Here is a 20,347-nt window from a genome sequence, read left to right on the forward strand (position 1 = left end):
GACCTGCAAGCCCAGCCCATAAATGCAGTTTGGGAAGGGAGGGGGAGTTATTACTGACAGATTCCTTTCAAGTCTCACAGCAAAATGTGTAATGGGCTCTTCTCCTATCATGTGCCATTTATAACATTCGTGACTTCTAATATAGAAGAGGATCCTTTTAGGCCCCCTCTGATGCCAAATCTCAAAGACATTTGCACATGGGACTCTATCTTTTGGTATACAAAATTGCACGGTGGCTCAGTGGTTAGCGCTGCAGCCTTGCTGGAGTCCTGGGTCCGAATCCCACCAAGGACAATATCTGCAAGGAGTTTGTATGTTCTCCCCGTGTTTACGTGGGTTTCCTCTGGGTACTCCGGTTTCCTCCCACACTCCAAAGACATACTGATAGGGAATTTAGATTGTGAGCCCCATTGGGGACAGTGATGAAAATGTGTGCAAACTGTAAAGCGCTGCGGAATATGTTAGCGCTATATAAAAAAAAAGAAAAAAGAGTATTATATGTACACGCACAAAATATATATATGTTCTTGTTATTATTCTTTTTATGCTGCATTTTTTGATATTTCAATCTTTAGTATTTTTGTGAACTTGGAATTATATTCCCAAAGTTCATAAAGACCATGACCATGTATTTTTTTTTATTCTTGTCCATATTTCTAAAGGTGTTTTCCGGTTTCAGAAAACCCCAGGTCACAGGTGCAGTTAAGTTTAAAAAACAAACTGCTTTACTCCCCCTCACTGCCTGTCTCAGCAGACCAGGGCAGTGACAATCAATTAGTACAGTGATGCTCCCTATACACCTTAGATAGCTGTCAGCCAAACGATAGATGGGCCGATCATTCATCGGAAGCTATCTCCCCTGATTCTCTCGTACACAAGAATGTTCATCTGGCCAAGCGCTCCTGTGTTCTCTACAAAACTCCTGTGTTCTTTGTGAGAGAGCTGCTGCCAAACATCTCTGGCTGTGGCTTATCTCTTAAGGAACAAATAAATAGATCGGCAATCTGAAATTGGACATGCTGGATCTTTCGGTTCCTTGACCTTATCTATCCAGGGACACCTGACATGCCCCCATACACATTATACCAGGGATGTTAATCTCAAATACACCAGAGGGGCAAAATTAAAAGCTTGGACAAAGTCGCGGACCATCCTTCATATTTGTCTACAATTGAGGAAGTTTTTCTTATCAAATATAACAATGAACCTTTTCATATGGAAACAAACTTGAAGTGGTTGTCCCACGAGCAAAGTGCATTTTAATTAATAAATCTCAGAATAATATAAACACAATCACAAATGGGGCATACTGGAATAATATAATATATTATGTAAGAGCAGTAAAATCATATGGCCCAATGGCCTAATTTAAATATACAATAGCAAATTATAAAAACCTTGAATAATACAGGTAATAAAGTATGATGGCAACAAAAGTGACTGTCAAACACAGTAAGATACCCCCACAGTGAATTCCTCCACAGTATATATAATACTCACCACTCCCCCGCTACTCCGGTCTCAGCAGCGAGCGCTCTGAAGCTCTGCACTGCTCGGCACAGTAGTGACATCATCGCACCCGCCGTGCTGAGAAGTCAGATGTAGAGGGAGAATGATTTCGGAGGGAGCGTCAGCTGACAGCTCCCTCTTTCATCATTGCTTTCAACTATATCAGTATCATAGGTGGTTTATAATGAGGGCAATCTGGGCTACTGCCCAGGGCCTGAGGCTCCGGGGGGGCCATGGCCTGATTGCTCCCACTATAATGTTTTGTGCACCGCCTGGGGATGCACATATACCACATATTGTATGTAGGGAGCTATATGGGGGCATGTGGCCTGGGCCTGTGAGCTGATATCTTCATTGCAGCACAGCTTATCGTCTCCTTTTCTTGTCCTGAATTCCCTGATGAACCCCTGAATGACCAAAAGAGAGTGGAAATGTGTTGGAAGAAGATGCCATTAAGCTAAGTACTTAACTGTTCAGGCCATATAGGTTCCATATATATGTGTGTGTGTGAGGTCCATGTCCATGGAAACGTGAGTATGAGGTATATGGATGTTTTGTGGTATTAATTGCACTGCCACTTGACTGCCATTTATGTTTGACAAGGACATCATATCATCATATATGTTTCTTCTTGTTTTTTTTCTGGTCAGATTGTTGAAAAATATTGGTGATAAACCCCCTCAGCCTACTAGTATCTATGTTGTATTGTACTGTATATATTTATATTTCTTCATTACATATTATCTGATCACCTATTGAGGATGTCTGGTCAGTTAGAGTAGGGGTAGGATTACATAAAGGCAGTCGACAATGAATGGGGGCGCCATACCGTTTCAACTTTCTGTGCCAACTTCTGCATTCAGGAAATTGTACAGAATTGTAAAGGGAAAGACTAGTTCCTATCTCCCCTCATTTCTGCTTTTTTTCTTAGCTCATTGTTTTTCAGTGCAAATGTGTGTGCATTTATGTCTTTATGTATTGGGTTTTTAATCTAAGTAAATAAATAAATAATGTTTAAGGGTTTTTGTTATGGTTTACATGTATAAGGGCCCTATAGGTTGATTGCTTTGGTTGTTAATTGAGGGGGCTATGTGGAGGCTCATAATGTATGTAGGGGACTATGTGGTGGTTCATACTGTATATAGGGGATGTCAGCATACTTAATTCTGCTCAAATTTAAGTCATACAATTAATATAAAAAAATTATAATAAATATTTAAATATTGAGCAGAATTGATTTCAGTATATTGATTCGGCCTCCACAATAGTCACGGTCTGTCGTGTGGCCCCTTGGAAAAATTAATCTCCCACCCCTGCTCTATTTTGTGTAGCGCAATGTTATGTATAGTGCTGTACATAAAGGAATATTTGTGTGACACTCTATGCGCGACAGTTTTCCTGTCGTTTTCCATGTACAGATGTGCACCAGAGCACTTGTGTGTTACTTACATGACCTGTCACATGATCTATCAATGTCATGTTACATGATGCATCAGTTACCTGGAGGGGGGCTGTGCCTTCTATACTGCCCTGGGCCCTGATCGGCATATGACGATATGACGATACAGTTGAGAGTGTGATGGTGGTGTCATAGGCCAAATACACTCACCCTGCAGGCCAGATTTGGCCCACAGGCCAGAGTTTGACGTGTGTGCATTAGACTGTCCTCCAAACCCATCAATATTGGAAGGTTCGGCGACGTTAGCCTAAAATGTATGAGGGAGTCTTTAAAGGGAAACTGTCAGCAGGATTGTGCACAGTAACCTACAGACAGTGTCAGGTCGGCGCCGTTATACTGATTAAAATGATACCTTGGTTGATGAAATCCGACTTGGGGTTGTTGTTTAATCTTTATTTTCAGTTTTGAGTTAATGATATGCCCGTGCCCTGGGGCGGCCTGTGGGGGGTCTTTATGTGTTGCTCTGATTAGGTAGTTATTATGCAGACTGCTGACAGGTCACTGTTCCCTCACCGACTTTCCCTCTAGTTAACATAATGAATATCTGTACATAGTGAAGAAAAAAAATCCTTCTGCAGGCAGGTGCCACCCTTACTTTAATGTAATGTAATGTGTAAGGGCAACAATAGGGATGTCTCATGTCCCTACATCTACAATTTAAAGACTTTTCTATGAACAATAATCCAGAATGTTGGTATATCCAATTTATATCAGAAGTTCAAACTGAAATGTTTTACACGCGAATTTATTACAGTTGAGATTTCTTGGTTAGAGAGATATTAGATAGCTCTGCCAATCCACATATCATTCAGATGATGATGTGATTGCTATGGATGAGTGTAATTCAGTTCCGAAAAAATGACTGCAGAAATGTCATGTGAGCCCGGGCCTCAGAAGTGATGTCTAAATTAACATGCATGAAAACATGTTTTATCTGTAGTGAAGTATTTTCACTTACATGTTTTTAAAATATTATATTGTTCCTCTTTCAGTAGAATAACAGGCAGCAAATACATGCCCACGTTATACGTCAGATATGATCTGAATGTAGAACTTATCAGTACATGGACAAACATCATCGATACAATTAGCGCTGAATATCCCACTAGAGTCTTTAGCGGTATTAAGGCTGTATTCACAGTACTTGGCATATTCACCCCAAAAGTCTACCAAGCGGTTTTAGCATCTTTTTACAGCTCCGAATCAATATCCAATGTGTTCACTAGGGGGTGGTGTACAACATCACATTTTCCAGTGCCTCCTAAATGTGGGAGTAGAACACGTCTGCATCTCAGAGGCAGGACACAGTTGTTAAAAAGATTGTTGGAAAGAGGAACATCAAGCTGGGAAACAAAACCGCTGCAGAAGAGGATACCAGAGTTCATGGAGAAGTAGAAGATTGGGTGACTGCTGGAGGACAACTTCCTATGACTGAGGAAAGCAGCCACCAGTAACTAAAAGGTGGACGTGGAAAAGCACAGGAGAAAATACTACTTTTCTAGACTTTCCCAACGTGCCACCTCCAGCAGTCCCCAAGGCTGATTGCAGACCTATGCTAAGAATGGACTCTCTAAATACAATCTGGATATGGCTCTTGCTGTGTTCGGTATACACATTCACCCTTGCCAAGTTCAGTCCAGAGGTGAGATAATACATTTGCATGCATCTATTTATCGATAATATTTTGGAAGAATACATTTTAGCTGAATATCTGAACATTTCCAAAAGCCTTTTTGATGATTCCCTTGGATCCCAATAATTTTTCCCCTCCCTCATTTTTTTTTCCTGGAGAAGTCATTCTGGGCTCTCCTTGGAATCTGAGGTCACACATGAATCCTGTTAAAATCTGGAAATGTGCTCTCTGGAAAAGATTCAATGTTTGGGGCGAGAGCTAAAAGCCAAGGGGAGAGACCCAGAATTATAGTGAATTAGGAAGGGAAATTTGTGCAAAGGGAAAGTATAGGTGTGCCTGATCTCCAACTGATAGGAATGGCACAAAGATGAGGAGGAGATGAGAGTGAGCCTAGAGAGCGGGTCATGGAGTGAAAACCAATGTCTGTGAACACTAAGGAAGGATAAAAAATGTAGCCTTAAAAAGATATTTCTTGGAAGACAAAGTTTGACATTTTGCATCTGTGGGTTTCTGAATTGCCGCTTTCTTCTTGTATAATTCACAAAGATGTAATTTATTTTACCAGTTCTTAAAAAACTGTTTGGAAAGTGCGGTGGATTAAATAAAATGGACCAGAGAAGAAGGGGTGAAAATTGGAGCCAGGAGACTGAATGAGGAGAGTCATTGTGGGAGGAGGAGGTGGGGGAGAGAGAGGCCACTTGGAGGATCTTCCATTGAACAGACAGATTTCTTTGGTCTCCTTGTCCTAGTTAACCAGAGACATGGAGCCTAACAACAAGCCGTGTGTCTTGTGAATGGTGCAATGTCTGATTTTCCAACTAAATCAATTTATTTCAAAGGCTTGGTCTATACAAATGATGTTTGTGACTGGTAAAGTAAAGCTTGATTTACTGTGCAAAAAGTTAAAAGCTTAATTATGTTTATGAATGTTTCAGAAGCGTATCCAACTCTAAAATATTCCGCCAAGTTAACTTTCTCTTGGTCAATAGTTAAAACTTTGCCAAAGGCTGATAACAGAATCACAATACTTCTGAAAAGACACAAGGATTTGCTAGTAACTCTATGCCTTTTCTTAGGGAATGTACTGTTTCCAGGAAGGACATAATTCGGATTTATCCTAAAGGAGCCGGTAAAAGTCCTACATAGGGTTAAGTCACCAGATGTAGCTCCAGTCCAGATTCACACAAAGACTCAACTTTACTTTTGCCTTGAATTGTTCCAGTAACAACTTGAATTCAGCGTGCCTAATAGTAGCCTGCTCCCCGAAATTGTCTATGTAAGCATCTACTACATTCCAGGCCAATGAATGAGAAAAATACAAGTTCTGCAGAAGAGACGTTACCACAATTTCCTCCATTTTGTGCAGATGGTGGAGGTTTTTTTGTTAACCTTTTCGAATGCTGAGTCCTTTCCTTCCCCCTCTCCTGACTCCTCACCTATGCTTAAATTCCTGGAAGGCGCACTCATCAGTTTAGCCAGTGACTACTTAACCACATCTGCATTTTACTGGCCTAATGTTATTGGCAGAGGGATTGTTAATAAATCAAAGGCTTATGCTCCAACTACCAGGGGGATTCGTAAAATCAATTGTAATCAGAGAGAGACAAAAGAAAAAGTAATCCATTAGGAAAATATGATTTACATCCAGTGGTCGTATTAGTGAGGACATTATTATATTGAAGTATTATGAATGCCTTACTAAGCGTCCTACTACACATTTCAAGATTTTTTTAATACAGCTTTTGAAGTTTGAAACCAGGAGTTGATTCAAGAGAAGAAGTAATATCTGCCCCATATATTTTCTTTCTTTTTTTTTTTTCTTTCCACATCTGGTTTTCACTTCAAAAAACTGCATAGTAAAAGAGTCCCTGTACACGTAGCAGATTTGAAGTGGAGTTTCTGCAGTTCATTTGAAGCATTTCTGCATCAAAATCCACATGTTCCATGCAGATTTTGTTGTAAATTTTGCTGACAATATCACACAATGGCTACAGTGATTGAAGAGCTGATTTGTAAAAAGAATTGACATGCTGTGGAAATTAAAAGCCAGGAAAATGTACATTTCAGGGGTTAGGTTACAAGTCTGCAGGCACTCTGTGTAACTGCAGACTTGTGAATCCTCACATTGCGCACACTGTGTGCTGTGAGGATTCTCCGGCACCGGGAGTAGCAGGCACGGGACCGCTAGTATGTGATTTGCATGCACACAGTCACATACTGACTAGATGGGGGCTATCTCGCTCATTGTATTGAGCGAGTCGGGACACAGTCTAGTTGGAAAATGGCCGGAAGTATGAAAAATGCATGCTTGTGCTCCCCTGACCGCCCTGCTCCTGGCACCAGAAAATCCTCACAGTGCGCAGCGCACACAATGTGAGGACTCAAAAGTCTGCAGTCATATAGATTGACTGCAGACTTGTTTCCTAAGTTTGGAGAACCACTTTAAAAGGGTATGTGAACATGTGCAGCATTTGTAGGTAAAAATTCTGATGAAAATACTGGAGTGTTGGCAGGAAAAAAAAAATTGCTACACTTTTGCATATGCTTTTGATATCTTTTCTATGTGTTTTTTTCCCTGCAAAAACACTGAAAGAATTGATATGCTGCAGATCGAAACTGCTTCAAATCTGTAAGGAAAAAATAAACAGCATGGTCATGATATTTCAGAAATCTCATTCACATTGCTGGTTCTGTAAATTTCATGGGGGAACTGCTGCAAAAATAGAACAGATGAACATACCCTAGCTCAGTCGGTACTATATTACACTGCAGATTTTCCGCATACACATGGAAAATCTGTACCAAATCCACACCGTGTCATTATCTTATGCCTCTAAACCATACATTTTCATTAGAAACTTGGCTGATAGCCATGAATATAAAGTGTAGATTTGTCAATTGTACTAGAACTTACCTAAAAACAAAATTATGTTAAGTAAAATATTATTTGTGCTCAGAACAATAGTATTTAAAATGATCATTTCAGTTATAAAAACAATTACCCCCTAGATTAATGTTAAATGAAAAATATTGTAATGCTTCTTGAAGAGACAAAAGAATTCGGCCTATATTCCACTAACTATCCTGTTTCATTGTGTCTTTAAAGTAATCCAGATGTTTATAATTTATGGGTTGAAATACAAAAAGTGGGTCACCAAGCCATATAGGGAAAGCCAACACTATCATTATTCCTTACTAAGCAAATTCTAATACAAATCTTTCAAGTCAGCATAAGAAACTTAGCTGGCTTATAGATTTGCAGAGTTCGACTTTAGTAACTATAGTATTCTTAAAGGGAAGCTATCATCAGAAAATGACCTTTTGTTTTGTTTTAAATGTATTTTTTAAATATTTTTGGCATTTTTAAATATTTTTCCATATCACAGTCTTTATTAAAACAAAATAAAAATGTTTCAATTTTCACACCAGCCACAAGGCCTTTTTAGATACTACCCTTCTGTTGTTGCAGGAAACAACACGGGCATAGCCACAATTGTATTTTTTGTATTGAAGTATCTAAAGAGCCTTTGCAAAGGTGATTGTGAAGGGAAGATGAGCAGTGTCAGCTGTGACATTGCCTATTGTGATAGATGGATTCCTTATTAGCTGTATACAGAGGTGTTACCTGTCATTATAATCCTGCCTCTGATGATTTGTGAAAATAGAGAAGCCTCAGCGGCCATTGTGACCATTGCAAGATTATTATTTTTTTAATTTTTTTTAATAATGATTGTGATATGAAAAAGAAACAATGCCAGAGTTTTTCTAAAAATACGTGTAATACAAAAAACTGATTTACACAATAGCTCATTTTCTAATCAGAGCATCACTTCAATGTATGCAGAAGGTCAATATTAAAATAACACAATATAGTGGGAAAGAGAGCTGGTAGAGTCAATATGAGACAGTCTCTGGGCACAGGACTATGCCATGAAAACTTGACAGCAGAGCTGCATTCTCTTCCTTTAATAATGTAAACATTAAGGACAAGACATGTGGGCAGTGGGCAGATATAGTACTAAATGGTGCCTTTCTATGTAAATGAGTGACTGGACCAAGATAAGGCAGGACCTAAACTTCCTTCTGACTCTCAATTTTGGCAAATAGAGGTCATCAACATGCCCTGATAGGACCTAGGAAGAGTGATAGTCATTGTAGGATAATAAGAGTGCAACAGACAAGTTCACTCTTCCTAATATCCAAAATAGCCATATGGATGTGGATGAGTGGAATGGCCTCCAAGATTTTAATCCTTAAACGTTGGTGGATGGAGTGAGATATGATGTCCCAGATGTGCTCATTTTGATTCAGGTCTGGGAAACAAGCAGGTCAGTCCAAAACATCAAATCGTTCATCATGCAAGGACTGCTGACTCACTACAGCCACATGAGGCCTAGCATTGTCATACATCAGAAGGAACCCAGGGTCCACTGCACCTGCATATGGTCTCACAATGGGTCTGAGGATCTCATTCTGGTGACTAATGGCAGTCAGGGTACCTCTTGCTAGCACATGGAGGGTTGTGCGACCCTTCAAAGAAATGCCTCCCCACACCATTACTGACCCACTGTCAAACTAGTCATGCTGGAGGATGTTGCAGGCAGCAGAATGTTCTGCACGGCGTCTCCAGACTGTCACGTCTGTCACATGTGTTCAGTGTGAACCTGCTTTCATCCATGAAGAGCACAGGGCGCTAATAACAAATCTGACAATCTTGGTGTTCTCTGACAAATGCCAATTGCCCTGCACTGTGCTGGTCTGTAAGCACAACATCCACTTGTGGATGTTGGACCCTCATACCACCATCATGGAGTCTATTTCTATCAGTTTGAGCAGACACATGGATGTTAGTGGCCTGCTGGAGGTCAGTTTGCAGGGCTCTGGCACGATTCCTCCTTGCACAAAGGAGGCGGTAGCGGTCCTGCTGCTGGGTTGTTGCCCTTCTGTGGCCCCCTACATGTCACCTGGTGTACTGACCTGTCTCCTGGTATCTGCTCCATGTTCTGGACACTGTGCTTACAGACACAGCTACCCTTCTTGCCTCAGCTCTCATTGATGTGCCATCCTGGATGAGCTGCACTACCTGAGCAACTTCTGTGGGTTGTAGATGCTGCCTCGTGTAACTGTACAGGACCTCTATGGGTAAGAGCAATGACAAAATGCAAAAGTGACCAAAACAACAGCCAAAAAAGAGGAGACCAGAGAAATGGTCTGTGGTCGCCACCTGCAGAACCACTCCTTTATAGGGGTTGTCTTGCTAATTACCTATCATTTCTACCTGTTGTCTGTTCCATTTGCACAACGGCAAGATAAATTGGACAGGTTAATTGCACAGAAGTGTGATTGACTTGGAGTTACATTGTGTTGTTAGGTTAGTGCACTGAAGAGGAAACTTTCTTCTACATATTAATATACAGGGTGGGCCATTTATATGGATACACCTAAATAAAACGGGAATGGTTGGTGATATCAACTTCCTGTTTGTGGCACATTAGTACATGGGAGGGGGGAAACTTCTCAATCAGTGTTGCTTCATAATAACTGGTTCCCTTTATTTTTTTGAGCAGTGTATTTTTCCATCTTTGTTTCTTATGATTAGCTCAATGTGCAAGTTTTGGACACTAGCCTCAAGCTGCATATAACCCTGAACATATCAGCAGAGGTGGCTTCATAATTTTATCATCTGCTCTATTACTGAACTTAAATGTCTGCCATTCACTAATAAGAGTGCCAGAGAATATCTTTTGCTTATCGAGAAGTCTTCAGTTATTGGGCTCCAGTGTGGCCACTATGTATGTTACTCATTCTCGGGAAGCATTGGATCCAGACATTTTGGCATCTGTTGGATGCCATTCCTCACAATTAAGCTTCTCGTAACTCACTTTCCCACTGTTGCTTTTTTTAAGGTTATGGCTACTTACATACCAGTGGTGAAGTGATCTTTTAACTCTATTATTGATAGATTGAAGATTCACAACCAAAAATGTTTGATGCTTGCTTCATCGCCATTCTAAACAAACCCTGCACATTAGATACTCACACTCCCAGTCAGTGTGTTTAAGTGGGAGGCTGAGGACATTTACCCTATTTAATTGACTGTCTGTCAACATGGTAAAATGCCCTATTCTTCTATGCTTCTTTAGAAATATAAATGTATCTGAACTGTATCTAAAGTGTCAAGGCTAGCTAGATGTCCTTTGCTTTTACCAGCCCTATAGATCTAAGGGAGCATTTACACCGGACAATTATTGAGAACGAACGAGCAAAATGCTTGTTCATAGTTGTTTAAGCTAGTTTTGTTCAAACAGGACATGCTGCCAAAAACAGTGGGTATCCTATGTGCACAGAACGATAGTAACAATCGTTTTGTGTGCGTGAAAGTATGGTCGACTTGTCTAAACAGGCTATTAAATGACAGACGATCGACTTTTATGTAGCCATTGGTTGACAGTTAACTGATCAATCATGAAATTATCCTAACTAAACTTATAGCCCCTAAATATAAATGGCATTTACTCTAGCCTTATAATCTACTAGTTTCAGGCTATTAAACCTTTGCCAATCGGCTGGCAGGTAGTCTCCCAGGGCAAGGAACCAGTGAATTACGCAGTGTCCAGTACATTATATATCTCCATTCTGTGTTTAGTGAGAAATTTTTTGACTTCAAGTATTTGAAGATCGAACTCAAAGTTCCATTAAAATTCACTTCTCCACATAAAATATGGATACAGCTTGTTCTACCTTCTTTGAAAATCTGAACATCAAGTCCTTACAATGGGGTAAAATACACAACATCTTATTAGTCAAGCAGATCTTGGCAAAATTATGATAATCGAAATCTAAACTTTCTTAAATACTAGAAAGATCAGACATTGATTGAAATTTGCATTAAAGGGCATGGGATTTTATGTGATTTGGAGGGAACATTGCAATTACAAAAGCTGCTTTCAGTAATTTACTGCACGATACTTTCCAGCAGAAGCTTGTGAGACTGACGTTAGGATATTTAGGATATTGTTCATTGTTCAGTAGCCTACAGCATACTCTTCAACAGGATCCACCATTGTTACAATGTTAGCAGCAGTCATCTGTTTTTCAATTGTTACTTAATAAGGCTGTCATCATGTATTAAGTATGTTATCGATGTCCATAATGCCCCCCATACTTGGGCATCTCTCCCATGCACTGTAACGATCGCTCTGCCAAATGCTTCTGTGTTCTCTAAACCAAAGATTTTGAGAATAAAAGGATCGGCAGTCCGAAATCAGGCACACCAAATTTTAATCTCCCCAACATCATCTATCATGGGACAGTCAGGGCCCTATACAAACCAGACTATATACACGTATAGAGGCTTTATTTCTTCATCAAATGTTCCCTTATTATTGACAATTTACATCACCATTGTCTACAATTGTTCCCTCTGTATAGACAGCTGGCTTGGCATAGAACGTTATAGGCCATGCAATGATCCCTGAGAAAAAAGCAAGCAAATTAGCTGTCCTCAAGGAGGAAGTATCTGGCTCTCTAGTCTAGTCCCTAGGCCATTGGAGGTAGCCACCTTATAAGTCAATGTGTGACCCTTTAGAGCCAATTTACATCCCGTTACATGGTGTTTCGATACAGTGATTCACTATGGCACTTTACATCAATGGCCAGCTGCTGAGTTGTCTTCTACACATATTATGTATAGAATATTATATCTTCTCTACATATTTAAGAGGTTGTCCACTTCCACGACATTGACTACCTATCTGTAGGATAGGTGGAGATATCATCAGTCTCGGGCTGGTGGTGTTCTGATATTCGGCACTCCCATCTATCAGCTGTTACTAGCTCCAGCTGCTGCCAGCTCTATCCATTGTTCACCACTGCTCCGTTACACTGTTTTGCAGCCACTCCCGGGAAATGCCGATCAGTTCTTATTAACATGAATAGAAGGTGATCTGCCGTACCCCCACTGATCTAATATTGATGATTCTATTCTAGTTAGGTCTTCAATATCAAAGTAGAGGACAATACTTTTAATAAGGATAGATCAGTCTACTTCCACCCCTTTCCCAGCCAAGGAACTTGCTGAATCTCCTCTTATTTGCTAAACACAAAATCATACTGGACATTATTGAATGCAAATTCAGTGTCAACATGTCCTACACTGAATTAACTTAAAGCAGATGGAATGATTAGCAGTACACAGTTCACAGGACCAGGCATCGGATTGTGAGTAAAGAGCCCCGTACACATGAGACTAATATCAGCCGATATCAGTGGGATTGGCCGACGAACTAAGCTTCATTAGGTACAATGACATTTACCGCATGTTAAAAATGGATTTATCATAAGATTTCATAATATAAGCTGCATACACTATTATAAGATCTCTGAGACCTGTTGAGACTGTGTACATATGTTGAAAACACACATCAGAATGGCTGTAATTACTTTTTAAAAGCTCAAATTTGAGTGAGCTGATCTATTAATATGGGCATAAATGTTATATACTGCTGAAAAAAGTCCCACCTGTGTGTCTCATATCAGATGTCTTGTTATGGAAAAATCATCTTTTTTTTCGCTTTATGTAAATGAGCTCTTCCAGGCTATAATGTGTACCCTGCCTGGAAGATAAGTCCTTCTCCTTGCTTCATTATCCTACATTTCTTCTCCCACATCGTCACTGTGTCCATGTGACGTCAGGTGCGCATCCAGAAATCCTGCGCCTGCGCATTCTGACTGCCGTCATTCATCTGCACTGTTCCGCCCTTCTACGGGCATTGGCCTCACTTTTGTTCTTCTGTGACGTTCGCTCCCAGTGTTCTCCTGCGTAAAAGCCAAATTCAAAATGCTAAGTCAGCACAAACTTTATCTCACTTTGTGGTTCAAGAAGATAAAATGATATTTAAGTTTTAGATTCCTATGTTGCATTGAAATGTGGATTTTGTGGGTCATAGGCTTGAAGCTACATGACCTATGTGAATTTTTCTTCTGTGAAGTGAGTGCCTTGATATGGAAAGTTTGTGTTTTTAGGGAAGCTTGTTGATGAAGTGGTCATATCATGTAAAGTGATATTATTCTGACCCATCGTCCTTTACCATAGTGTGGATTTGATGACTTAATACATACTCCTGTATTGCTCCATATTATCAGTCCATACAAAAAAAATAATTGATTTGCCCTTAACAGGAACAGGAAGTGAAGCTGGCCATAGAGGCACATCTCTTCTCAGGAGGCATTTGTTACTAGGTGGAACCTCCGCTCCCAAAGCAAAAAGGAAGGATAACTCGACCATTCATAGATTTCATGTGCCTCTCATTAAGAAGCTTCCCCTATAATTAAATAACTGATCTTATAAGAAAAGGAAAACTCCAGCTATCAATATTCTATAGTATATAATTAACATCTCAGGTTTCCATCATATCTTTTACTAATAGATTTACATTGTTGAGTTCCATGGAGCTCAGAGATTTTTTTCTTACAGTCATCAGGATTTACACCACAATGTTTTACAAATGTTTGAAAGCTTAGAGCTTGTGCACACAACCAATTTTCTCATATGAGTGCTATCCAGTGGTTTTAATGGATAACACTCGTACCTGTGCTATTCTATGGGGCTGTACACACGTCTGATTTTTTTCCTCAGAGTGGTACACGTAAAAAATCGGAGACATGTCCAAATTTGATCCGAGGCGTCAGATTAAAATCGGATATTCAAGTCTCTGGGTTCGGGAAAAAAAACCTGCACGCTCAGTCCTATTTTCACGGTCAGATAAAATAGAGACTTTTTTTTCTCTCCACATGCAACAAAAACTGATGCCACTGTGATCAAAGTCTGATCAGAATAATTGTTCCATTTTTTCACAGGTGTGGAGAAATTGGTCATGTGAACCTACTGTTATAGTGACTTTGGGAGGTTGTAAAATGCATGACAGTGTATGGCCAACTTGTTCCATTCAAGCCCACTAATCAACCCCCCAGCCCTGTACCTCTTAACTTATAAAAATAATAATAGAGCACAGGAGGCCTTCTTTTGGATATAATTGGCCACAGTGGCCATTTATTAACAAATAATAACAATAACCAAATTTAATTACTGAAATTGGGGGAGACCCTTGAAGCTACACGATTTGGCACATGTTAAACAAAGTGTTTTCCAATAGAATTATTGTAACCTCCAGCTCAAGGACGCCACACCACCATCAGAGGTAAAAAGAACACCACCACTGGCTCCCAGGATACACCCCCGTCCAGAGCCCCACTAAGTACCAGATCAGCAATCATAATTCCATCCTGAAGGAAACCATCTTTTTATTCCCCCCCTTAAAAAATTCCACCAACTCCAAGGATCTCCCACCGCCTTGGCCGCCGCAACCCATAGTAGCAAAAAAAATCTCGAATGTTACCTAATGAACAAAACAGTGCCATATATTAGATATATAAAATTATTTTCTATCATCACCAGAATGCCAACATGCCATGAAAAAAGAAAGGGGGAGAGTGGGTTATTTCTCTTGTGTCAGGGATCCCTTAAAATGGCCTCCTTTTCGGCCCTTTTCTTATACGGTATATACTCCCCCTTATACTGTCCCCTCCTCTTAATGACCCTAACCCATAACCCCCAATCAAACTCCATTTTACTCCTGGCCCAATCACTGTCATCTGGGCCTCTTATTAACTAGTTCAGTTCTGACCCATTCTGCTCATTTAATAATGGCATGCTCCATTTTTCCATTCAAAATATTGGTGTATATTCGTCCAGCCAAGAAAAGACAAAGGGAAAAGAAAATAGTTTAACATGTCCATCGAGTTGTCAAATTAGTGTTAAAACAAGCGCCATTATGTTACATTTGGCACAATTTCTGCAAGTCCGGTCTAGCTTTATACTGGCAAACTATACAGTAATGTGCACGTTTCTGTTTTGTTTTCTGTTTTACTTTAACAAAAGTGAGTCAGCTTGAGTCCCATTCAGAGACAGTTGAGTATTTCCCTGGATATGTTCCCAGAAGCAGATTGTCATGCCTGTAACGTTATACCTTCTAGGCGTTTTTTGGCACATAAAACAGTAATATTATGATGACACCAATGTGATAAGGATGTGTATAAACACATTAGATAAAGCAGAACACAATGTTAGCAGAAGACCATAGCAGAAGAAGACCTCACAAAGTAGTCAACACAATTTACGGGAGGGTCACAGCTCATGCTGGAATGGCCTAACACAGTCTTTCCCAAACTCCAGTCCTCACGGCTCCCAACAGATCATGTTCTCAGGATTTCCTTAATATTGTATTTAAAGAAAAATTCAGCACTCCCAAATTTGTGATGCACAAATCATACATAGAATTTTACTGACAAATTATCCACTGTAGACAAAAACTGTTGACGTTGTGGCTAATTCTTAGGCCTTCATCAGAACTATTGTCTTCAGTGTTTGTGGACCTCAAGACCAATATAGAGCAAACGGCGTCGCGTCCTGGTGCGCTAAGGGGAATGGCACTGAAGTGCTGGAGGGAGTAGCACCAGGACGCGACACCATTTGCTCTATATTGGTCTTGAGGTCCACAAACACTGAAGACAATAGTTGTGATGAACGCCTAAGAATTGGCCGAAACGTCAACAGTTTTTGTCTACAGTGGATAATTTGTCAATAAAATTCTATATATGATTTTTGCATCGCAAATTTGGGAGTGCCGAATTTTTCTTTAAATATTTTGGAGTGCTATCCTATTTGTGCTCCCCATTCCTAACTGGAGTGCCGCTAACCTTTTTTATAATTCTTTAGTATTGTAGATATGAGAGAACTGTGGCAATTTCTGATGCCTTGGTAATACTTCCATGACCTGTGCAATACTAAGGAAATCCTGAAAACATGATCTCTTGGGGGCCATGAGGATTGGAGACTGGGAAACACTTAAACTTATTAACTTAGTCATCTTATAATGTGAAAATTTACAGATGCAGCATTGTATAACACCCAACATGTCAACTATACCATGATGCAGAAAATATCTTGACGTGCTAAAATGTACGTTAACACTTAAAGGGAATCTGTCACCCCATTTTTGGCCTATAAGATGCGGCCATCGCCATCAGGGGCTTATCTACAGCATTCTGTAATGCTGAAGATAAGCCCCAGATGTAACCTGAAAGATAAGAAAAAAGAGTTATATTATACTCACCCGGGGGTACGGTCCGGTCCGATGGGTGTCGCGGTCCAGTCCGGCACTTCCCATCTTCATACGATGATGTCCTCCTCCTTGCTTCTCCCTTGGCTCCTGCGCAGGTGTACTTTAGCTGCCCTTTTGAGGGCAGAGTAAAGTACTGCAGTGCGCAGGCGCGGGACCTCTCTGACCTATCCCGGCACCAGCGCACTGCAGTACTTTACTCTGCCCTCAATAGGGCAGATAAAGTACGCCTGTGCAGGAGCCGAGGGGGAAGTAAGAAGGAGGACGGCGTCATATGAAGATGGGAAGATCGGAGGACCCACACCAGACCGCGACACCCACCGCACCCGACTCCGCCCCCCTGTGAGTATAATCTAACGTGTTTTCTTATCTTTCAGGTTACATCTGGGGCTTATCTTCAGCATTACAGAATGCTGTAGATAAGCCCCTGATGGTGGAGGCCGCATCTTATAGGCCAAAAATGGGGTGACAGATTCCCTTTAAGTGTTAACGTACATTTTAGCACGTCAAGATATTTGCTGCATATTTTCTTATCTACAGCATTACAGAATGCTGTAGATAAGCCCCTGATGGCGGTGGCCACAGCATATAGGCCAAAAATGGGGTGACAGATTCCCTTTAGCATAAGTCAATTAAGGCTATGTTCAGATGTCCAGTAATCATCGGTTGGAATGGATCCAGCAGCAAGTTCTAGGTACACAAAAAGCCTTCTCCAATTATCCAAGGAAGACCATGATTATCTACTATATAATTGTCTAATTCTGTCTGTCTGTCCGTAACAGAAATCCCGCGTTGCTGATTGGTCGCGCCTGGCCAGCCGCGACCAATCAGCGACAGGCGCAGTCCGGCCGCGAATTGGCGCGGCATTCGAACAACGCAAGCCATCGCTACCGTCGGGAGATCTGTGGCACTAGCCACTGATCTCCTGACGGTTGCTGCGGGTCATCTCCTGCTGCACGGAGGTCAGCGGCGACGCAGCCAGGAGATGACCGGCGCAGTGCTCAATGTGCAGATGGTACCCAGGGTCCGGAGGAGACAAGACTCTCCTCCAGGCCCTGGGTACCATAACCCTGTAAAAAATAGAATTAAAATAAAAAATAGTAATATACTCACCTTCCGACGGTCCCCGGACTCTTTCCCTCCTCTCACCATGCACCCGGCATCTTCCAGTCCCAGTAATGCTTTGCACCAAAGACCGCTGATGACGTCGCGCTCTCGCGAGAGTGACGTCATCTCCGGTCCTTCGCGCTAAGCATTACTGGGGCCAGAAGAAGCCGGGAGCGTGGAGAGGAAATCGGGGGCCGTCAGAAGGTGAGAATAACCTTTTTTTTAAATATTTTTTTCATTATATCTTTTACTATTGGTGCTGCATAGGCAGCATCAATAGTAAAAAGTTGATCACAATTGTCAAACACTATGCTTGACAAGTGTGACCAACCTGTCAATCACATTCCAAGCGATGCTTCAAATCGATTGAAATGTGCTTGAATTCCGCACGCAAGAATCGCGTGAAAAACGCATGTTCTCCGCTGGAAAACGCATGCGAATTCTCATGCGTTTTTCCCGCAGCTGGAGTTGCGGAAATGCTGCAGAAATTTCCGCAGCATTTCTGCAATGTGGGTACTTGGCCTCAGTGTGACACGTAGCAGCAACCAGGCCCCCGCTGTGAGATCGCCGATCGTGGTGGATCATCCTGGACCATCTTTTGAACGTCGGTCGCCCGCTGGCCATATTCTAGAATACCCGATACGTTAGAATCGGGCCACCATCTAGTATCACAATAATGGCCTTAGTTGGAGGTATAGACACAACTTTTTTATCTGGTTTAAAAAAAAAACTGATTTCATATGGATCAGTTTTTTATAAGTTAGCCATCTGTTTCTTCCATTTGAAGATGATCCAGTAAAAAAAAGCAATCAAATACTTTTAAAATAAAAGAAAAATGGATGCCTCATTAACGGATTTGTTTTCAATTGATTTCAATGTTAAAAAAACGGATCCATTTAAAATCAGTTCTTTTCTTAGCCGGACAAAAAAGTTGTATCATCGGATTGCTGCTGGATCCGTTCTAATAGATGATTACTAGACATGTGAACATAGTCTTAAGCCCCCGTCACACATAGCGCTCTCGCTAGCGAGATCGCTGCTGAGTCAAGTCACAAGTTTTGTGATGTAACAGCGATCTCACCAGCGAGATCGCTGTGTGTGACAGCTATCAGCAACCGGACCCCTGCCGGGTATCGCTGATCGCTGTGGAAACCTCTGGACATTTTTGGGGTCGCTGGTCTCCCGCTGGCCAGCACGCATCGCTGTGTGTGACAGGCAGGAGATCAGCGACCAGCGAGCAGGAGCTGGTAACTAGGGTACCTTAGTTACCAGAGCGCTGATGCAGGGAGCTGGTAACCAAGGTACACATCGGTTTTCTAAGTGACGCACGCCCCTTTTAAACCCGATGTGTACCTTAGATACCAGCTCCCTGCATCAGCGCGCTGGTAACTAAAGTACACAGCGACGCCGTGCACTCGGCGTTGCTGGTGCTGATCGCTGGTCAAGCTGCCTGTTTGACAGCTCACCAGCGATCATGTAGCGACTCACCAGTGATCCTGACACGTTGATATCGTTGTCGGGATCACTGGTGAGTCGCTATGTGTGACGGGGCCCTTACATGTCAAGTTAGGCATCAAATTTCCTGCATCAAGACATCTTGCTTTATCATGGTTTGGGAGTTAAGTTACAAAATGCTACATATGTATATAATAAACTTTGCAAAGGTAGGAAGGTAAAGTTGTAATGTACCATGCTGGAAAACAATGCTTCTGCTGTAACTGAAATGTAAGTCCTTTGTACAGTTATTACATGGCCAGACGCTACTGCACTATTAAAGAGCTTGGCCACTACTTTTACATTGATTTCCAATCCTTATGATAGGCCATCAATGTCTGATCGGTTAGGGTCCGACACCCAGCACCCCCGCTGATCAGCCTTTATCAGTACCGGTGCTGGCAGTCACCGGACGGAAGTACTTGCTTACAGAGCTGGTTGTCTACTTGCAGTGGCTGTGGCAGGGTACTGCAAATCGGCCTCATATTGATTTGAAAGTACAAGGCCAGCTTGGCAAGTAAGAACATCTGGCCGGTGATAACAGCTGAACGGCGGGGTGTCGGGTGTTGGACCCCGACCGATCAGACATTGATGACCTATCCTAAGGATAGGCCATCCATGTAAAAGTAGTGGACAACCTCTTTAAGCTCTGTTCTCCTCACATAAAAGAAGCATTCTCATCAAATCAAAGTTTTTATCCTCTTAATATATTGCAAGAACAATATATAGGCCCTTTGCAGCCCAACAGCTCCTAAAAATGCTAAACTGCATCTGCTTTGGTGGTAGGAATTGGCCCCCTTACATCTTGGGCCCCTGTGTGGACACACAGGTTTCAACAATGATATGTGTGCCCCCGGGTCTATGACATCACGTGTTAAAAACTGACTGGATGAATCCTTCTAAGCTCTATGTAGAAACAGGAGGAGGTCAATTATCCCTGTATGAGTCATGAATCTCTGCCAAATT

The 20,347-nt window shown here is 41.4% G+C and overlaps 1 protein-coding gene across 1 annotated transcript in view; it reads left to right on the forward strand.

The window, feature by feature from the left end:
• The first annotated feature begins 4,259 nt into the window (after positions 1 to 4,259).
• Positions 4,260 to 20,347, forward strand: part of MMP14 (matrix metallopeptidase 14) — a 34,497-nt gene continuing 18,409 nt past the window's right edge. Inside the window, exon 1 of the mRNA XM_073575427.1 lies at positions 4,260 to 4,610. Coding sequence (XP_073431528.1) covers positions 4,521 to 4,610 — 90 coding nt within the window. The 5' untranslated portion in view covers positions 4,260 to 4,520. The remainder of the gene's footprint in view (positions 4,611 to 20,347) is intronic.

The sequence above is a fragment of the Dendrobates tinctorius genome, unplaced genomic scaffold (assembly GCF_039654945.1).
Source record: "Dendrobates tinctorius isolate UK_male_01 unplaced genomic scaffold, ASM3965494v1 ptg000044l, whole genome shotgun sequence".
Classification (NCBI taxonomy): domain Eukaryota; kingdom Metazoa; phylum Chordata; class Amphibia; order Anura; family Dendrobatidae; genus Dendrobates; species Dendrobates tinctorius.